This window comes from Cervus elaphus, chromosome 30 (assembly GCF_910594005.1).
Source record: "Cervus elaphus chromosome 30, mCerEla1.1, whole genome shotgun sequence".
In the NCBI taxonomy this organism is placed as follows: domain Eukaryota; kingdom Metazoa; phylum Chordata; class Mammalia; order Artiodactyla; family Cervidae; genus Cervus; species Cervus elaphus.
Genome location: NC_057844.1, coordinates 25,115,982 through 25,130,706, shown reverse-complemented (window position 1 = coordinate 25,130,706; position 14,725 = coordinate 25,115,982). Strand labels below are relative to the sequence as shown.

At 37.5% G+C, this 14,725-nt stretch overlaps 1 protein-coding gene across 14 annotated transcripts in view; it reads right to left on the bottom strand.

The window, feature by feature from the left end:
- SUPT20H (SPT20 homolog, SAGA complex component) overlaps positions 1 to 14,725 on the bottom strand; it is a 37,699-nt gene that overhangs the window by 16,844 nt on the left and 6,130 nt on the right. For 10 of the 14 annotated variants that reach the window (XM_043891618.1, XM_043891626.1, XM_043891628.1 and 7 more), the window contains exons 5-14: positions 14,598 to 14,664; positions 9,915 to 10,044; positions 8,813 to 8,916; positions 6,772 to 6,888; positions 6,606 to 6,659; positions 5,307 to 5,446; positions 3,682 to 3,838; positions 3,532 to 3,588; positions 1,428 to 1,499; positions 964 to 1,121 (exon numbers count right to left, since the gene is read on the bottom strand). In XM_043891618.1, coding sequence (XP_043747553.1) covers positions 964 to 1,121; positions 1,428 to 1,499; positions 3,532 to 3,588; positions 3,682 to 3,838; positions 5,307 to 5,446; positions 6,606 to 6,659; positions 6,772 to 6,888; positions 8,813 to 8,916; positions 9,915 to 10,044; positions 14,598 to 14,664 — 1,056 coding nt within the window. The remainder of the gene's footprint in view (positions 1 to 963; positions 1,122 to 1,427; positions 1,500 to 3,531; positions 3,589 to 3,681; positions 3,839 to 5,306; positions 5,447 to 6,605; positions 6,660 to 6,771; positions 6,889 to 8,812; positions 8,917 to 9,914; positions 10,045 to 14,597; positions 14,665 to 14,725) is intronic. The other 4 variants (XM_043891623.1, XM_043891627.1, XM_043891629.1 and 1 more) reach the window with 1 other exon arrangement.

The window sequence follows — 14,725 nt, the reverse complement described above, 5'->3', positions numbered from 1 at the left end:
TATTTACATGGCATTTACATTGTATTAGGTATTGTAAGTAACCTAGAGGATGTGCCTAAGTTGCAAATATGTACTATTTCAATGTAAGAGATGACCATCTGCAGATTTTGGTACCCAAGGGGTCATGGGACCAGTGCCCTGCGGATAACGAGGAACAACTTTATACACATTGCTTTCTATTGTTTTTGGCCACACTGTGCATCATGCAGGATCCTGGTTCCATCACCAGGGATCAAATCTCTGGCCCTGCAGTGGTAGCGTGGAGTCCTATCCACTGGATTGCAGGGAAGTCCCATGTAAATATATTTCTAGACCCAGAAACTACATGAAGCACTGAGTCTGTTTCCTTACAGGCAGTGCTGAAATATCAAGCATTTTAAACAGCTTTTACATTTACAGTAAACTTGCTTCCCACTTAAACAAATTATTGCCAGAAGCATTTTATGCTCACTGAGGTTAAAGTCATAAGTCAAAGTGTTAGTCACTCCGTCGTGTCTAACTCTTTGCAATCCCACGGACTGTAGCCCGCCAGGCTCCTCTGTCTATGGAATTCTCCAGGCAAGAATATTGGCATGGGTTGCTATTCCCTTCTCCAGGGAATCTTCCCTACTCAGGTCGAACACAGGTCTCCTGCATTGTAGATGGGCTCTTTACTCTCTGAGTCACCAGGGAAGCCCCCAAAAGTCATAAGTGGCAGCATATAAATATACCAAAAGGAATACCACAGGCATATCTTTTATAGCAAATATAAAAATAATTAAGCATAGTTTTTAAAAAAGAAATTACTATTTTAAAGAACGTCACAACGTGGTAACTACAATTTAAGTTTACTGAGGTCTGCTGCCAAATCTAACTGAAGTTAACAAAAAGGGGAAATTTCTGTTCATCAATAGCTCATCAGTAGTCACTGAATAAACTCTTGATGGTTTCCTTGGTCAAATACACGCATTTAACAGAACTCACTGGGATGGCGACATCGGACTGTCACTCTCCTCGTCTTCTTTACACGGCTGGATTTTACCATAGTAAAGTGGATCACCAAGTGACTGCAAAATGGTCAGCTTTGTTTTCTGATACTGATAACCAGCTTCACATTCAAATATATAATCATCTTTTACATCCTGAAAAAAAGTATCCCAAATAAAATACCCTCTTCCAAAAATACATAATCAGAATTAACAAAAACCAGGGATAAATGACACACTAACTTGTATCTAGTGATTAAGACACATGGAACATGCTCTGTAGACCTATTTAAGACTGCCCAAGAGGACCTCCCTAGTGGTTCAGTGGCAAAGTCTGCCTTGCCATTCTTTAAAAACAGAAGGAGATCCCAAAGGAAAGGCTATTGTACTTTACGTTTAATAAATTCAGATTCCAGATTAGAAATGGCATCAAAAGAAATGGAGCCTACAGTGGCTACTTACATGGGCTGGCCAGACTGTTGGTTGTGAGTCATCAGACTTGATAGATTTTTCTACTTTGGCATATTTTTCCACCTAAGCAACCAAATCAAGAGACACCAGATATAATGAAACCAGTATTATGACCATAGACAAAAACGTAAGTAACTTAATACAATATGCTTTTTAGCCCAAGAATTCTTGAATCACTAATAACACCAACTATTTATGCTTAAGTAGTTTAAAATTCTCCTGATATATATTCAATTAGACCAACTGGTTTTACAATATAAAAAAATTAGGATCTCTTTTGCCATTAAACAAATGTAATAAACACAAATGCCTCTTCCTTTCATTCCTTAAGTAGGTATCATATTTATCTTTCAGGAAAACTGGGATGTCAAAGAGGTGATTAGGACCAGGATCTTTTATTTTGGCTGGGTCTTTACTGGAATTGACTTCCCTGGTGGCTCAGATGGTAAAGCGTCTGTCTACAATGTGGGAGACCCAGGTTTGATCTCTGGGTGGGGAAGATCTCCTGCAGAAGGAAATGGCAACCCACTCCAGTATTCCTGCTTGGAAAATCCCATGGACGGAGGAGCCTGGTAGGCTACAGGCCATGGGGTCGCAAAGAGTCGGACACGACTGAGCGACTTCACTGTCCTGGAGTTGTCAGGCAACAGTGCGGACACAACTAGAAAGAGACTAGGGAAGTTATACTAAAATTGGTAAAATTTCTGTAAATCTCCATTTTCTAGTCAAACTCAAACCATATATCCCATGTATTTTCTACCAGACTCTGTGAACCAAAAGTTCTCATCTTTCTGGTAACTATGATTCTTAAGAGTAACAGACTCACTTGGGCATCTGGTAAAAATTCAGATTCCCATGTCCCTCCCCTGGAGACCTGACTCAGTAAGTTGGACTGAAGTGGGGCTTTAAATCTGTATGTTTAACTGGTATTCTAGATGTTTCAACTGATCAGTCAGACTGAGAAACTTTGTATTAGGGCTTTGCTACTCAAAGTAAGGTCTGCGGAACTCAGTACCATGCAACCTAAAAGCTTGTCACGTACTGCAGGAGATGAGGCCCTAGCCCAGACTTGCTGAATTGGAATCTGCACTTTAATAAGCAATCCACGTGATTCTTATGTACATTAAGGTTTGGGAAGTGCTGCTTTATATACCCAGATTGCCCTCTGAAGTCAATTCCTCCCTTTGGTATTTGCACCGAACATCTCTTCTCAGGCCATGTTTCTTGAGGGGTGTATAGACAAGACACACACTGAAAGATAATGTGGCTTACTTTCTTGAGTTGTATATTGTATATACAGTCTACTTCTAATGCTTTTTTTGGCTTTGTGCTTTTGAAAATTTTTTTAAAATCACAGATAGTAAGATTTACAACTGTGCTGGCCTAGGAAGTATGCACCCGAGCAAACATCTGTGAAAATAACTAACCACTTCTAGAGAGTTTAATGAATAATAAAAACAGGAGAAATAGGAAAATAAAAGAAACATGGAACCTCCTATCAAAAGAGCTCTTTCCTGTCTTTGCTCATTTATAGTTCATGTACATTACAGACCAGCAAAGAATACTACTCAAGATGCAAACCTTGACCACTGCTCCAACATTGTTAATTTTTAAATGTAACCAGTGAGAAGTATTATCAGGAAATTATGATGAAATATTATGAAAAAAAATCAGAGGCATTTTATGCATATAATGTAATATGTACCATCTTTACACATTTGGAAATACTCTGTATATTTTTCCTGCTCTAAATACAAATCTATATTAAGGAGTTACATACTTAGACAAGTAATGTGAAAGAGCAGCTTCTGAAAATGAGCATTTGACTTAAGAAGTGTTTTTGCACAAATATGGAGAATGAACTAGTAGTTAAAACTAGGGGGAAAAAAGCGGTTATTACGGGATTGTAAAAATCATATGTGTGAAAATTTTGAAAACTGTAAAGCACTATATAATTTAAAGAATCTTTCATTCAATAAAATTAAAAGAGAAAAGTAGTAGTAATAAGAATCTCTGTTTTCCCAAGTATAAGATACTATTAGTGAGATTTAGGAACTTATATATGAAAATAAATGCAATTCATGAACTAACTTACATCCACCTCAGAAGGTACAGCCAAATTACAGGGACTCCGTTTCCACATATCTACACACTAAAAAAAATTAAAAACAGTATAAATAAATATACTTAAAATGCAAAATAAGGCATTTGGCATAATAAGCTTCACTTAAAAACATATACTTACATTTCCTGCTTTAGAAATTTTGAGGTCATAATGCTGACCTGCTTTTCTTTCCTTTCTTTTTTGTAAGAAATCAAGTAATTTTAGCTGAGGAGGAGGTGGACAATGGGACAGATCCTGTTGCCGATTCAGAGAGGACCTGGAATATCTCTTGAAACATCTGGAATATTAAGAGATTAGAACTATTGATACACCAGGCTAATAAAAGAAACTCAGAATAAATATGGTTTAAAAAATGTGTAATTAAATCACAAATATCTGGAGGACAATGTCACTTGCCAAGTAATGTTCCAGGCACTGGTGAAATAAAAATGAACACAATGAACATAATTCCTGCTCCCATGAAGCTGACAGTCAAGAAGGGAAGACACATATACATTCACAAAGGAACAGGTGAGATCACTCCAGATAACAACAGTAGAGTACACATAAAAACCAGAGTCCTGGGAGGAATAAGTGATATGGAGAGCAACACTAGGGGAGGGTAGGAAGGACTCTGAAAAAATTGTGTGAGCTAAGACATGACAAGAAGAAACAACCTGTGGAGAGATCAGGGAATGAATATTTGAAGCAGAGAATTTTAAGTTTCTGAGGCAGGAACAATGCTGGCTTGTTTTCAAAAATGAAAAATACAGGTGGGACTAGAGCACCAGCAGGAAATGAGGTCAAAGAGCAAGCCAAGGGCCTTGCAGATGAATGATAACATAAAGTACAATGGGATGGTTTTAGAGGGATTTAAGCAAGTGGTAGCATGATCTGCTTTGAGGTTTTTAAAACATTACTTTGGTTTGCCTGCAGGGCAAACAGACCAAAAGGGAGCAAAGGTGAAGCAGTCAGACCAGTTAGGAAGGCGTTTTATCACAGAAGTCAAGATGAAGATGACAGTGGCTTGGTCTAAGGTACTGGCAGTGGGTGTGGAGAGATGTGGAAAGAGGCTCCAGGACACTTTATGGGACAGCTGAAGGATTCTCTATGGACTTATTTCACTGTTTCCAAAGCTGTACCTTTTCCTCAGCATATATTACTTCAACAGTAAAACAGAGAATTCAGAAAATGGGTAGGTTATCTCAGCCCCTTCAAACTTGAAGATCCAAAGTGGACAACTGAAACAATTACTCAAAGAGAACTTAATGATGAGCCAACTATAACTGCAGTCTAAATTAATATGCATTCTTTTACTTTATTGAGATGGCTAAAATATTCAAAGAAAAATTACCATGTTATAAAAAGGCATTCAGCTATAATTTGACTTCTCAAACTATAATCACTTTCCCCCAGATCTGTAAAAGAAATTATAAACACTTTCCCCCATATCTGTAAAAGAAATTATAAATTGATTTTTTAAAGGAAACATTAACAAAAATTACACTGGTATTAGGAAGGGATAAATTATTCTTTATTCTCATACTCGTCTCTGCTCAGAATTTATTTTTGGTGAACAGACTGAATTTATAGGTAGTTTGTTCTTCAAAAGAATGCACAGAACGCATCATTTCAAAATAAAGAAGAGTATTAAAAAAAATCCTAATTCTTGCACTTTTACTGTTTAGAGGGAAAAGATACCATAAATGTCAAAATTCAGAGCTCTCTAGCTCTCTTTCAGTTTATCCTTCCACAAAGGTGATTACCGTTTCATCGGGCGCGTGTTCATCTTTTGCCTGTTATAGAGCAGTCTGTTTGCAGTGCAGGCTACAGCTATGGAAGGATCAAGACACAGTGGTTCCGCTGTAGCCAGAATCAGTTGGCTCTCAAGCAAAAGTTTGTCTTCCTGAAATGGGTAAGAGTAAATATCAGTACTAGCTTTAAGATTTTCAAATCGTACATATCACTTAATCTAGAAATATTCCTGGGAGTATTTCTGCTAAGGAACAGAGTAAAATGTAGTATTTCAAGTACCAACTTAAGTGTGTAAACTTTAAAAACTGAACAGCATGACACCACTAATGGAATTTCAATAATTTGGACAAACTGGTCAAGCTGTAAGAATGTCTATCTGTTAGCCCAACAAATATTTACTAAGAACCTATATGTGAGGCACTGTTCTAGAGGTCAGAGAGTTTTTGTTTAGACTATAGGTTTTTCACATCTAAGAAATACAGCTGTCTAGATTCATTAATATTCTCAGGTTGATGACATTGTCAAATGAAAATGAAATTTTTCTGAAGAATTTTCCTTTAAAAGGTACAATAAAGTATATAGCCTCTCTCTTTATTTACCAATTGCCAGAGTTTGAAATCAATACCCTTGGAATCTCCAGATGACCAATGATTTTGTTTTTGAATATTCTTTTAATAGCTTTTACCCTTATACTACCCTTATAAATGAAAACATTACAGCCCAAACTAAAACACAATGCTTGACAGTTACTGATGAACTGAATCTTATTTTATAATCCTATTTCACAGCTAAAATAATTTTCATTACTGACATTTTCTTTAGTTAACTATTCCTCTTTATAGTAACAGAGAAATAAGTGAACACCCTTGTGAATGGGCCCCTCACTGAATCAGCACTGGAGGACTAACTGGCTATTCTCTGAATAAGAGAGGTCGGTTCCTAGGGCTCTACCCAGTACAGATGGCAAAAAGACAGGTTAGATGTGCTTTAGAACCCAAGATGACAGAATATCAGCATCTATTTGTATCCACTGTGCAAACAAAACATTCTACTTGAGAGAGGATAAAAAACTAAGTTTCACACTGGGTAGATTAGGTCAACCTCACCCTAGTTTACCATGTCCTAAAGCAACTGGAACTGAACTGGTTTAGTTTCTTGTAGGATTAATGCATCTTTGTAGAGCTCATAATGAACAAGATACTTTACTCATAAATCATATTATGAGCAGGAAATATCTTTTGCTTAACTTAGTAAGCATTGCTTCATCCTATATATTACCTGTTTGGGATTAAAAAAACAACAGAACTAACCTGGGTCCACTTATGGTTATCACTTGTTATTGAATGTACATCACAGATTAAAGTCTAAAAGAAATAACAAAAAATATTACTATATAGGCATACAAACACAAGAAAACATTGAATAGGTAAAACTCAAAATGAAATCTGAAATATTTCTTAATTAAGTATTCCTTACCTGCATTGTTGGACGTAACAGAATGTGCCTACTTTGGTAACCAGGAGATTTCATGTTACTGGACTGCCTATAGTCACGTATTTCTGCTATGACACATCCACAATGAAAAATATTAACCTGTTTTGAGTGAAAATATGTAAGTAAATGCCATTTTTCAAAAGCCTACGTACGTAGGTTTATACTGAATGTTTCGGGTTCTTGGCATTCTCATGCACTGTTTCTGACCATCCACATACTCAAAATTCCTTGGTGAATTCACCACACACACTCTTTGAAAAGGGAACTGTTTTGTGTTGATCACTGTTGACTCAGGAAGCAGTTTAACACTGTCTCCTAGGTGCAGACTGACAGTTGGCATTTATTTACTATTAATGTTACAGATCACTGAACTGCTGTTCCTGACACTCACTGGGTCACTGTTGTACTCTGCTAACACTGTCACTGTTATAAATTTGTTAATAAACCATGCCAGAATTTCAGCTTACAAATACAACTGCTATATCTGCTCTGCTAAAATTTCCAAGAGACAGGTTTCACTATTAAGAGGAAGAAAGCTAACATTAATTCAAATAATAATATCCTGCTAATGGTATTATTTTCTAGTTCTAAGTCCAAAGGTAAGGAAGTGTATCACTCAAGTCTTGCTAATTATCACTTGCTACAGTTGATTCTTTTTTTGGGCTCCAAAATCACTGCAGATGGTGATTGCAGCCATGAAATTAAAAGATGCTTACTCCTTGGAAGGAAAGTTATGACCAACCTAGACAGCATATTAAAAAGCAGAGACATTTCTTTGCCAACAAAGGTCCGTCTGGTCAAGGCTGTGGTTTTTCCAGTGGTCATGTATGGATGTGAGAGTTGGACTGTAAGAAAGCTGAGCGCCGTAAAAGTGATGCGTTTGAACTATGGTGTTGGAGAAGACTCAAGAGTCCCTTGGACTGCAAGGAGATCCAACCAGTTCATCCTAAAGGAGGTAAGTCCTGGGTGTTCACTGGAAGGACTGATGCTGAAGCTGAAACTCCAATACTTTGGCCACCTCATGCGAAGAGCTGACTCACTGGAAAAGACCCTGATGCTGGGAGGGATTGGGGGCAGGAGGAGAAGGGGACAACAGAGGAGGAGATGGTTGGATGGCATCACCGACTCGATGGGCATGAGTTTGAGTAAACTCCGGGAGTTTGTGATGGACAGGGAGGCCTGGCGTGCTGCAATTCATGGGGTCGCAAAGAGTTGGACACGACTGAGCAACTGAACTGACAGTTGATTATGGTCTTTTGTGTTTTTTTCACCATTTAGAACTCAAATGAGTACTGAGATTTCCATGTTATCAGTCATTTTTCTGTTTATGCTTTTTAAAAAATGTTTACTGAGCCACTACAAGGTGAAATGTTAAGCACTATTCAAGTATCCGAGAAGCTTCACAGATAAAGTGGTGAGATACTTGCTATCAGTGTGGAAAGACAGGCAATAAACATGTAAACAAAAACAAGATAACTTGAGAGACTGAATGCTACAGAGGAAATAAAATAGAGAGTGACTAATTTAGTTAGACTGTGTGCTCAGGCAGAACTTTGGAGTAATTTTCAGCCGAGACTTGAATCATAGCAAAGGGCCAGACACCTGGGAGAGATCACTCCAGACAGAAGAGCAGATGAATAAGATATGAATAAGCTTGGTGTGTTTTAGTCTAGAAAAATGGCATGGATGGCTGGAGTGTAGTGAGTGGGGATGAGAACCAGGAGGTGAAGACAAATACAGAGGCAGGAGTTTTGTACAGTGAGAGGACACTGGAGAACCTTAAGCAGGGAACTTTGTTGTTTTCTGTTTTTGTTTTGGAAGCTTAATCAACCACATCTATACATTTCAGTATATAGCCTAAAGGATAAATATCCCACAATAAACCAATTTTCATATAGGCATATACATATTAGGTCTCGCTTCCCTTTCCAAGAACTAATGAGAGTAAAACGAAATATTCTTTATCACAAAACAACATGTATTTGACAAATCTAAGGATATTTTATGGAGATAAATTTTGTACCTGAGATTTTTCTAGGAGATCAACCAAAATTGGAGGTAATTCTTCTGCATCCAAGTATTCAAGCAATTCTCCTTCTTCATAAGGCAGTCGAATGGTCTCAGAATCTTAATTTTAAAACATAAATGTTTCTGAAGGTCATCAGGCTCACCAAAAAGCTTAGGTAATAATTTACGTAACTTTTCATAAAAATAAAGAGAATAAAACTAAAAGCTCTCCTTAAGTCCTTCATTTAAGTCTAAAAAATAAATCACCTCATAAAAATCTTGATAAACTGTATATAAACAGTTTTAGACTGGAAGAGAGAAAAATACCTAACATCCTATGGAAATACATCTGGCACAACAATCACAAAACAAATCCCAGCCAGCAGTACAATAATCAGAGTGTGATAAAATTCCGACTGTTAACTAAAACTCCCTTGGATTCCTTAATCTAATCTGGAAGTCAGACTGATAATCTGGTATAGCTTCTGAAAAATGACTACTTACAGGCCAAACTTCTCTTGGTGTTACATTTTACAATAACGACCAACACAAGAAAAAAATCCTTAAAAATCTTTAACTGGGTAAGTTCCTTACAGAACTTATAGTATCATCACCGAATCAAAATTTAAATGTCTCTTTGGTGAAATCTCAGAGTGTTAATACTTTAAAATTCTATTTGGACATTCACATTAATCAGAATAAGATGTTGAAGACTATTCAAAAGGTAGTTGAGTCTGCTTAACTTTGAAAGTTTCACACTCAAAATATATTCAAAGCATAGAAGAAAAACATAGATTAAAACACCTTACACTATCTTAAATACATAAACAGCAACAGAATGAAAGGAAATTTTGATATGTCTTTAAAATGACATCTTTTATGATTTAATTTCAAAGACCTTTCTCAGTCAGAATATTTCTCAAATTCAGCAAGGCTAATCACAGGAGAGTTAACTTCTCATATTCTAACAAAACATCATAAAGAAGAAAATTTGAAATCAAAGTTTTCTGTTGTCAGGCATCACTGATGTAAAGGAGGGTGAGACGCTCCCTCTAAAACACAACACATCCTACCCAGCAGACGCAGTTTCCTGGCTGCTGCCCCCTGGAGGGTCTTACCTGATCCATTTTTTCCCCTGAGCATCAGAGAATATCCCTCATTTCCTGGGTACAGGTTGACGACTAAACATGACAATGTCTCTTGCATAACAAGCTTCTCTAATAAGTTCACATTTCTTCTTAATTTCTGCTTTAAAAAGAGGCAGAGCTCATGAAAATAATCCAGCATAACTTCAAATAATGCAATCACTTAATGAAACTAGACCTAAGTTAGTTAATCTTTGATGATCCTTCCACATCTATATAAAATTAATGTTGATCTACTACTGTTTTATGCAAATGAATATCACAAAGAAAAAGTGATCCAAAAAATAAAACCACTAAATACAAATATATGTACCTGAGTACACAAGTAGCAAATATTAAAAATATTTAGAAAGGAAAACCATTAAATGTAAATTTTTTTTTAAAGAGGCTATAATGTATAGTTAGTTTCTATTAAGATTCAGTTCAGTTCAGTTCAGTCGTTCAGTTGTGTCCGACTCTTTGCGACCCCATGAATCACAGCACGCCAGGCCTCGCTGTCCATCACAAACTCCCAGAGTTTACTCAAACCCATGTCCATCGAGTCTGTGATGCCATCCAACCATCTCATCCTCTGTTGTCCCCTTCTCCTCCTGCCCCCAATCCCTCCCAGCATCACAGTCTTTTCCAATGAATCAACTCTTCGCATGAGGTGGCCAAAGTACTGGAGTTTCAGCTTCAGCATCAGTCCTTCCAGTGAATACCCAGGACTGATCTCCTTTTAGGATGGACTGGTTGGATCTCCTTGCAGTCCAAGGGACTCTCAAGAGTCTTCTCCAACACCACAGTTCAAAAGCATCAATTCTTCAGCACTCAGCTTTCTTACAGTCCAACTCTCACATCCATACATGACCACTGGAAAAACCATAGCCTTGACCAGACAGACCTTTGTTGGGCAAAGAAATGTCTCTGCTTTTTAATATGCTGTCTAGGTTGGTCATAACTTTCCTTCCAAGGAGTAAGCATCTTTTAATTTCATGGCTGCAATCACCATCTGCAGTGATTTTGGAACCCCAAAAAATAAAGTCTGACACTGTTTCCACTGTCTCCCCATCTATTTCCCATGAAGTGATGGGACCAGATGCCATGATCTTAGTTTGTTTAAATGTACATAAATAATTTGAGGCATTCTCTTTAGTTACTGTTACAGAGCACATTTATTAAACATTTTATGGCCTAAATTAGATTCAAATAAGCTCAACAGCTCTAATTAGCTGAAATGTTAAATTCAAAGATATCCAACTGGTTAAGAGGATGAAAGTGATTTAAGTAATTTTCTGTAAATTGAATCGAACAGCTTCCTAGAAACCACTTTGCTTAAAAAAAACAACAACAAAACCAAAAACCAAAAAACTATCAGGAAACATATATACACCAAAATCCATTCTTTAGAAACTCAAACAATTTAAATTGAAACCCACTTTTAATAATTTCTTTCATCAAATCTTATTTGTGAAAGATATCAGTTAATAGACTATTTTTGACCTTAAAAAACAAGCCTGTTTTGAGTATCTGATTTTCAACATGGATATGCTGTGAAAGTGCTGCACTCAATATGCCAGCAAATTTGGAAAACTCAGCAGCGGCCACAGGACTGGAAAAGGTCAGTTTTCATTTCAATCCCAAAGAAAGGCAATGCCAAAGAATGCTCAAACTACCGCACAATTGCACTCATCTCACACGCTAGTAATGTTCAAAATTCTCCAAGCCAGGCTTCAGCAATACATGAACCATGAACTTCCAGATGTTCAAGCTGGATTTAGAAAAGGCAGAGGAACCAGAGATCAAACTGCCAACATCTGCTGGATCACTGAAAAAGCAAGAGAGTTCCAGAAAAACATCTATTTCTGCTTTATTGATTATGCCAAACCCTTTGACTGTGTGGATCACAATAAACTGTGGAAAATTCTTAAAGAGATGGGAATACCAGACCACCTGACCTGCCTCTTGAGAAACCTGTCTGCAGGTCAGGAAGCAACAGTTAGAACTGGAATGGAACAACAGACTGGTTCCAAATAGGAAAAGCAGTAGTCAAGGCTGTATACTGTCACCGTGCTTATTTAACTTCTATGCAGAGTACATCATGAGAAACGCTAGGCTGGAGGAAGCACAAGCTGGAATCAAGATTGCCAGGAGAAATACCAATAACCTCAGATATGCAGATGACACCACCCTTATGACAGAAACTGAAGAGGAACTGAAAAGCCTCTTGATGAAAGTGAAAAAGGAGAGTGAAAAAGTTGGCTTAAAGCTCAACATTCAGAAAACTAAGACCATGGCATCTGGTCCCATCACTTCATGGGAAATAGATGCGGAAACAGTGGAAACAGTGTCAGACTTTATTTTTTTGGGCTCCAAAATCACTGCAGATGGTGACTGCAGCCATGAAATTAAAAGATGCTTACTCCTTGGAAGGAAAGTTATGACCAATCTAGATAGCGTATTAAAAAGCAGAGACATTACTTTGCCAACAAAGGTCCGTCTGGTCAAGGCTATGGTTTTTCCAGTGGTCATGTATGGATGTGAGAGTTGGACTGTGAAGAAAGCTGAGCCCCGAAAAATTGATGCGTTTGAACTGTGGTGTTGGAGAAGACTCTTGAGAGTCCCTTGGACTGCAAGGAGATCCAACCAGTCCATCCTACAGGAGATAAGTCCTGGGTGTTCATTGGAAGGACTGATGTTGAAGCTGAAACTCCAATACTTTGGCCACCTCATGCGAAGAGCTGACTCACTGGAAAAGACCCTGATGCTGGGAGGGATTGGGGGCAGGAGGAGAAGGGGACAACAGAGCATGAGATGGCTGGATGCTATCACCGACTCGATGGACATGAGTTTGCGTAAACTCCAGGAGTTGGTGATGGACAGCAAGGCCTGGCGTGCTGCGATTCACGGGGTTGCAGAGTCGGACAGGACTGAGCGACTGAACTGACCTGATATATACAGTCATATGCAAAAATTATGAATTCTTAGTCTATAGTCAACATAGAAACAAAAAACTGTATTTTGAAAATAATAAATATTTACAAAGCAAAGCAACTTTTAACCACTGTGATGGAAAGCTGGAAAATGTCTTTATTCTTAAGGAACCACATAGCACTTTAGCCTGTGGGTGATAAGGTCTGTGTTGCAACTAGTCAACTATGCTATTTATCTCAAAATCAGCCACTAACAAGACATAAACAAGGGGTGTTGCTGGATTCCAGTAAAAGTTCATTTACAAAAACATGCTGTGAGCCAGATCTGGCTGGTGGACAGTGGCTGTCAACACCAATCTGGAATCTTTTATGAATCTGGGATCTTTTATGTATCTCTCCTACCTTAGTTCTATGTATGCTCATCATATAGACTGTGGTGATAACTGATGGGTGTATAATGTGAAAATTAATAAAAGTAAACCTCAACTAAAATTGGAGTGGGGAAGGCCTGCAGAGGAAACTCTCCTGCTCCACCACTCATCATCCATTACCCCACCAGGAAGACATCAATTACTGATCCCACCAGGAAGAGAATTACCGAGCGCTCCGAAATAGGAAATGCAACTATTTTCCTTCCCCAACTCGGGGAAGACTTTCTTCTTGTCCAACAACAAGCTCTGTGAGTGGGAAAGGACTGCAGCTCAGCCAATGGAAAACACCTGCAGTTCAGCCTACGAAAAGCCAGCATCTCTTGAAGTTTTACTTTCCTCCACTGAACTCAGTTCTTCCTTGCTGATGACTTTCTTTCCTTGTCCCGCCCTCCTTAACAATATACCTCTTCCATGTTGTGTAACTCCTCAGAGTATCTCTGTCTGATGAGATGCTGTCCAATTCATGAGTCATTTAATAAGGCCAATTAGATCTTCAAATTTACTCAATTTTTTAAAACAATGCATGTCAAAACTTACAAAATGTGTTACATACTTCAAACATACACAAATCATTGTAGGTCAACTATACCTCAATAAAATGTATGGAAAACATGCCATAAAACTCATGGTTTCACAATCATGTTTTTCCTAAATATTTAAAAACAGATACTACTAGAATTCCACTGATTTTTTTGCCTAAGAGGTATTCATTTTTAAATTAAAGACACACAACAGAAGCTCACTAGAGCCTTTAAGGCCCTTACAACCCAAGGGTCCAAAAAATATCAAGAAATCAATTTCTATTATATTTCTACTGCCCATATGTTCATGCTCAATAAAAATAAATTTAACTTGGCCATGAACTAATTTTTTTGACCAAATTCACCTTTTATTATCGTATCTAAATTTCCTACATGTCCTGCAATAGTTCTAACTTTCCAGTGCAAACTACCATGAGGAGATAGGTTACTTTTCTCCTGATCTTTGGTCTACAAGTAATTTCTTAGGAATAAAAAGAAGCAAAAGACAACATACACGGTGGTTTCGCTTCTTCGAATTTCCCAATAAGATAGTCTGTTACTCAGCAAACATGTTGAGTTTGCTCGCCTCTCCTACCAAGTAGGCTATCTGCCTGGTGCCAGATTAGCCAGAGCTCTAGTTTAGCTGCAGAACCAGGTAGTCTGGTTAGAAAGTAGTAGATTTGTTCACTAACAAAAATACAAACCGTTACATGCTTCAAATCTAATTCCTTCAAACTTCCCTTCTTCCACTACATTTCAAAAGCCATAATAATATAAAAAAATTATACTTACCTTAACCTCAGGCTCTTTTTCACATTCTTCAATATATAAGTCATAAAGTTTTTGAAATATAGATTTTCTAAAATAAAACAAAGACAACATACAAAGTACTGTGAATATAATAATCATAAAATAAACAT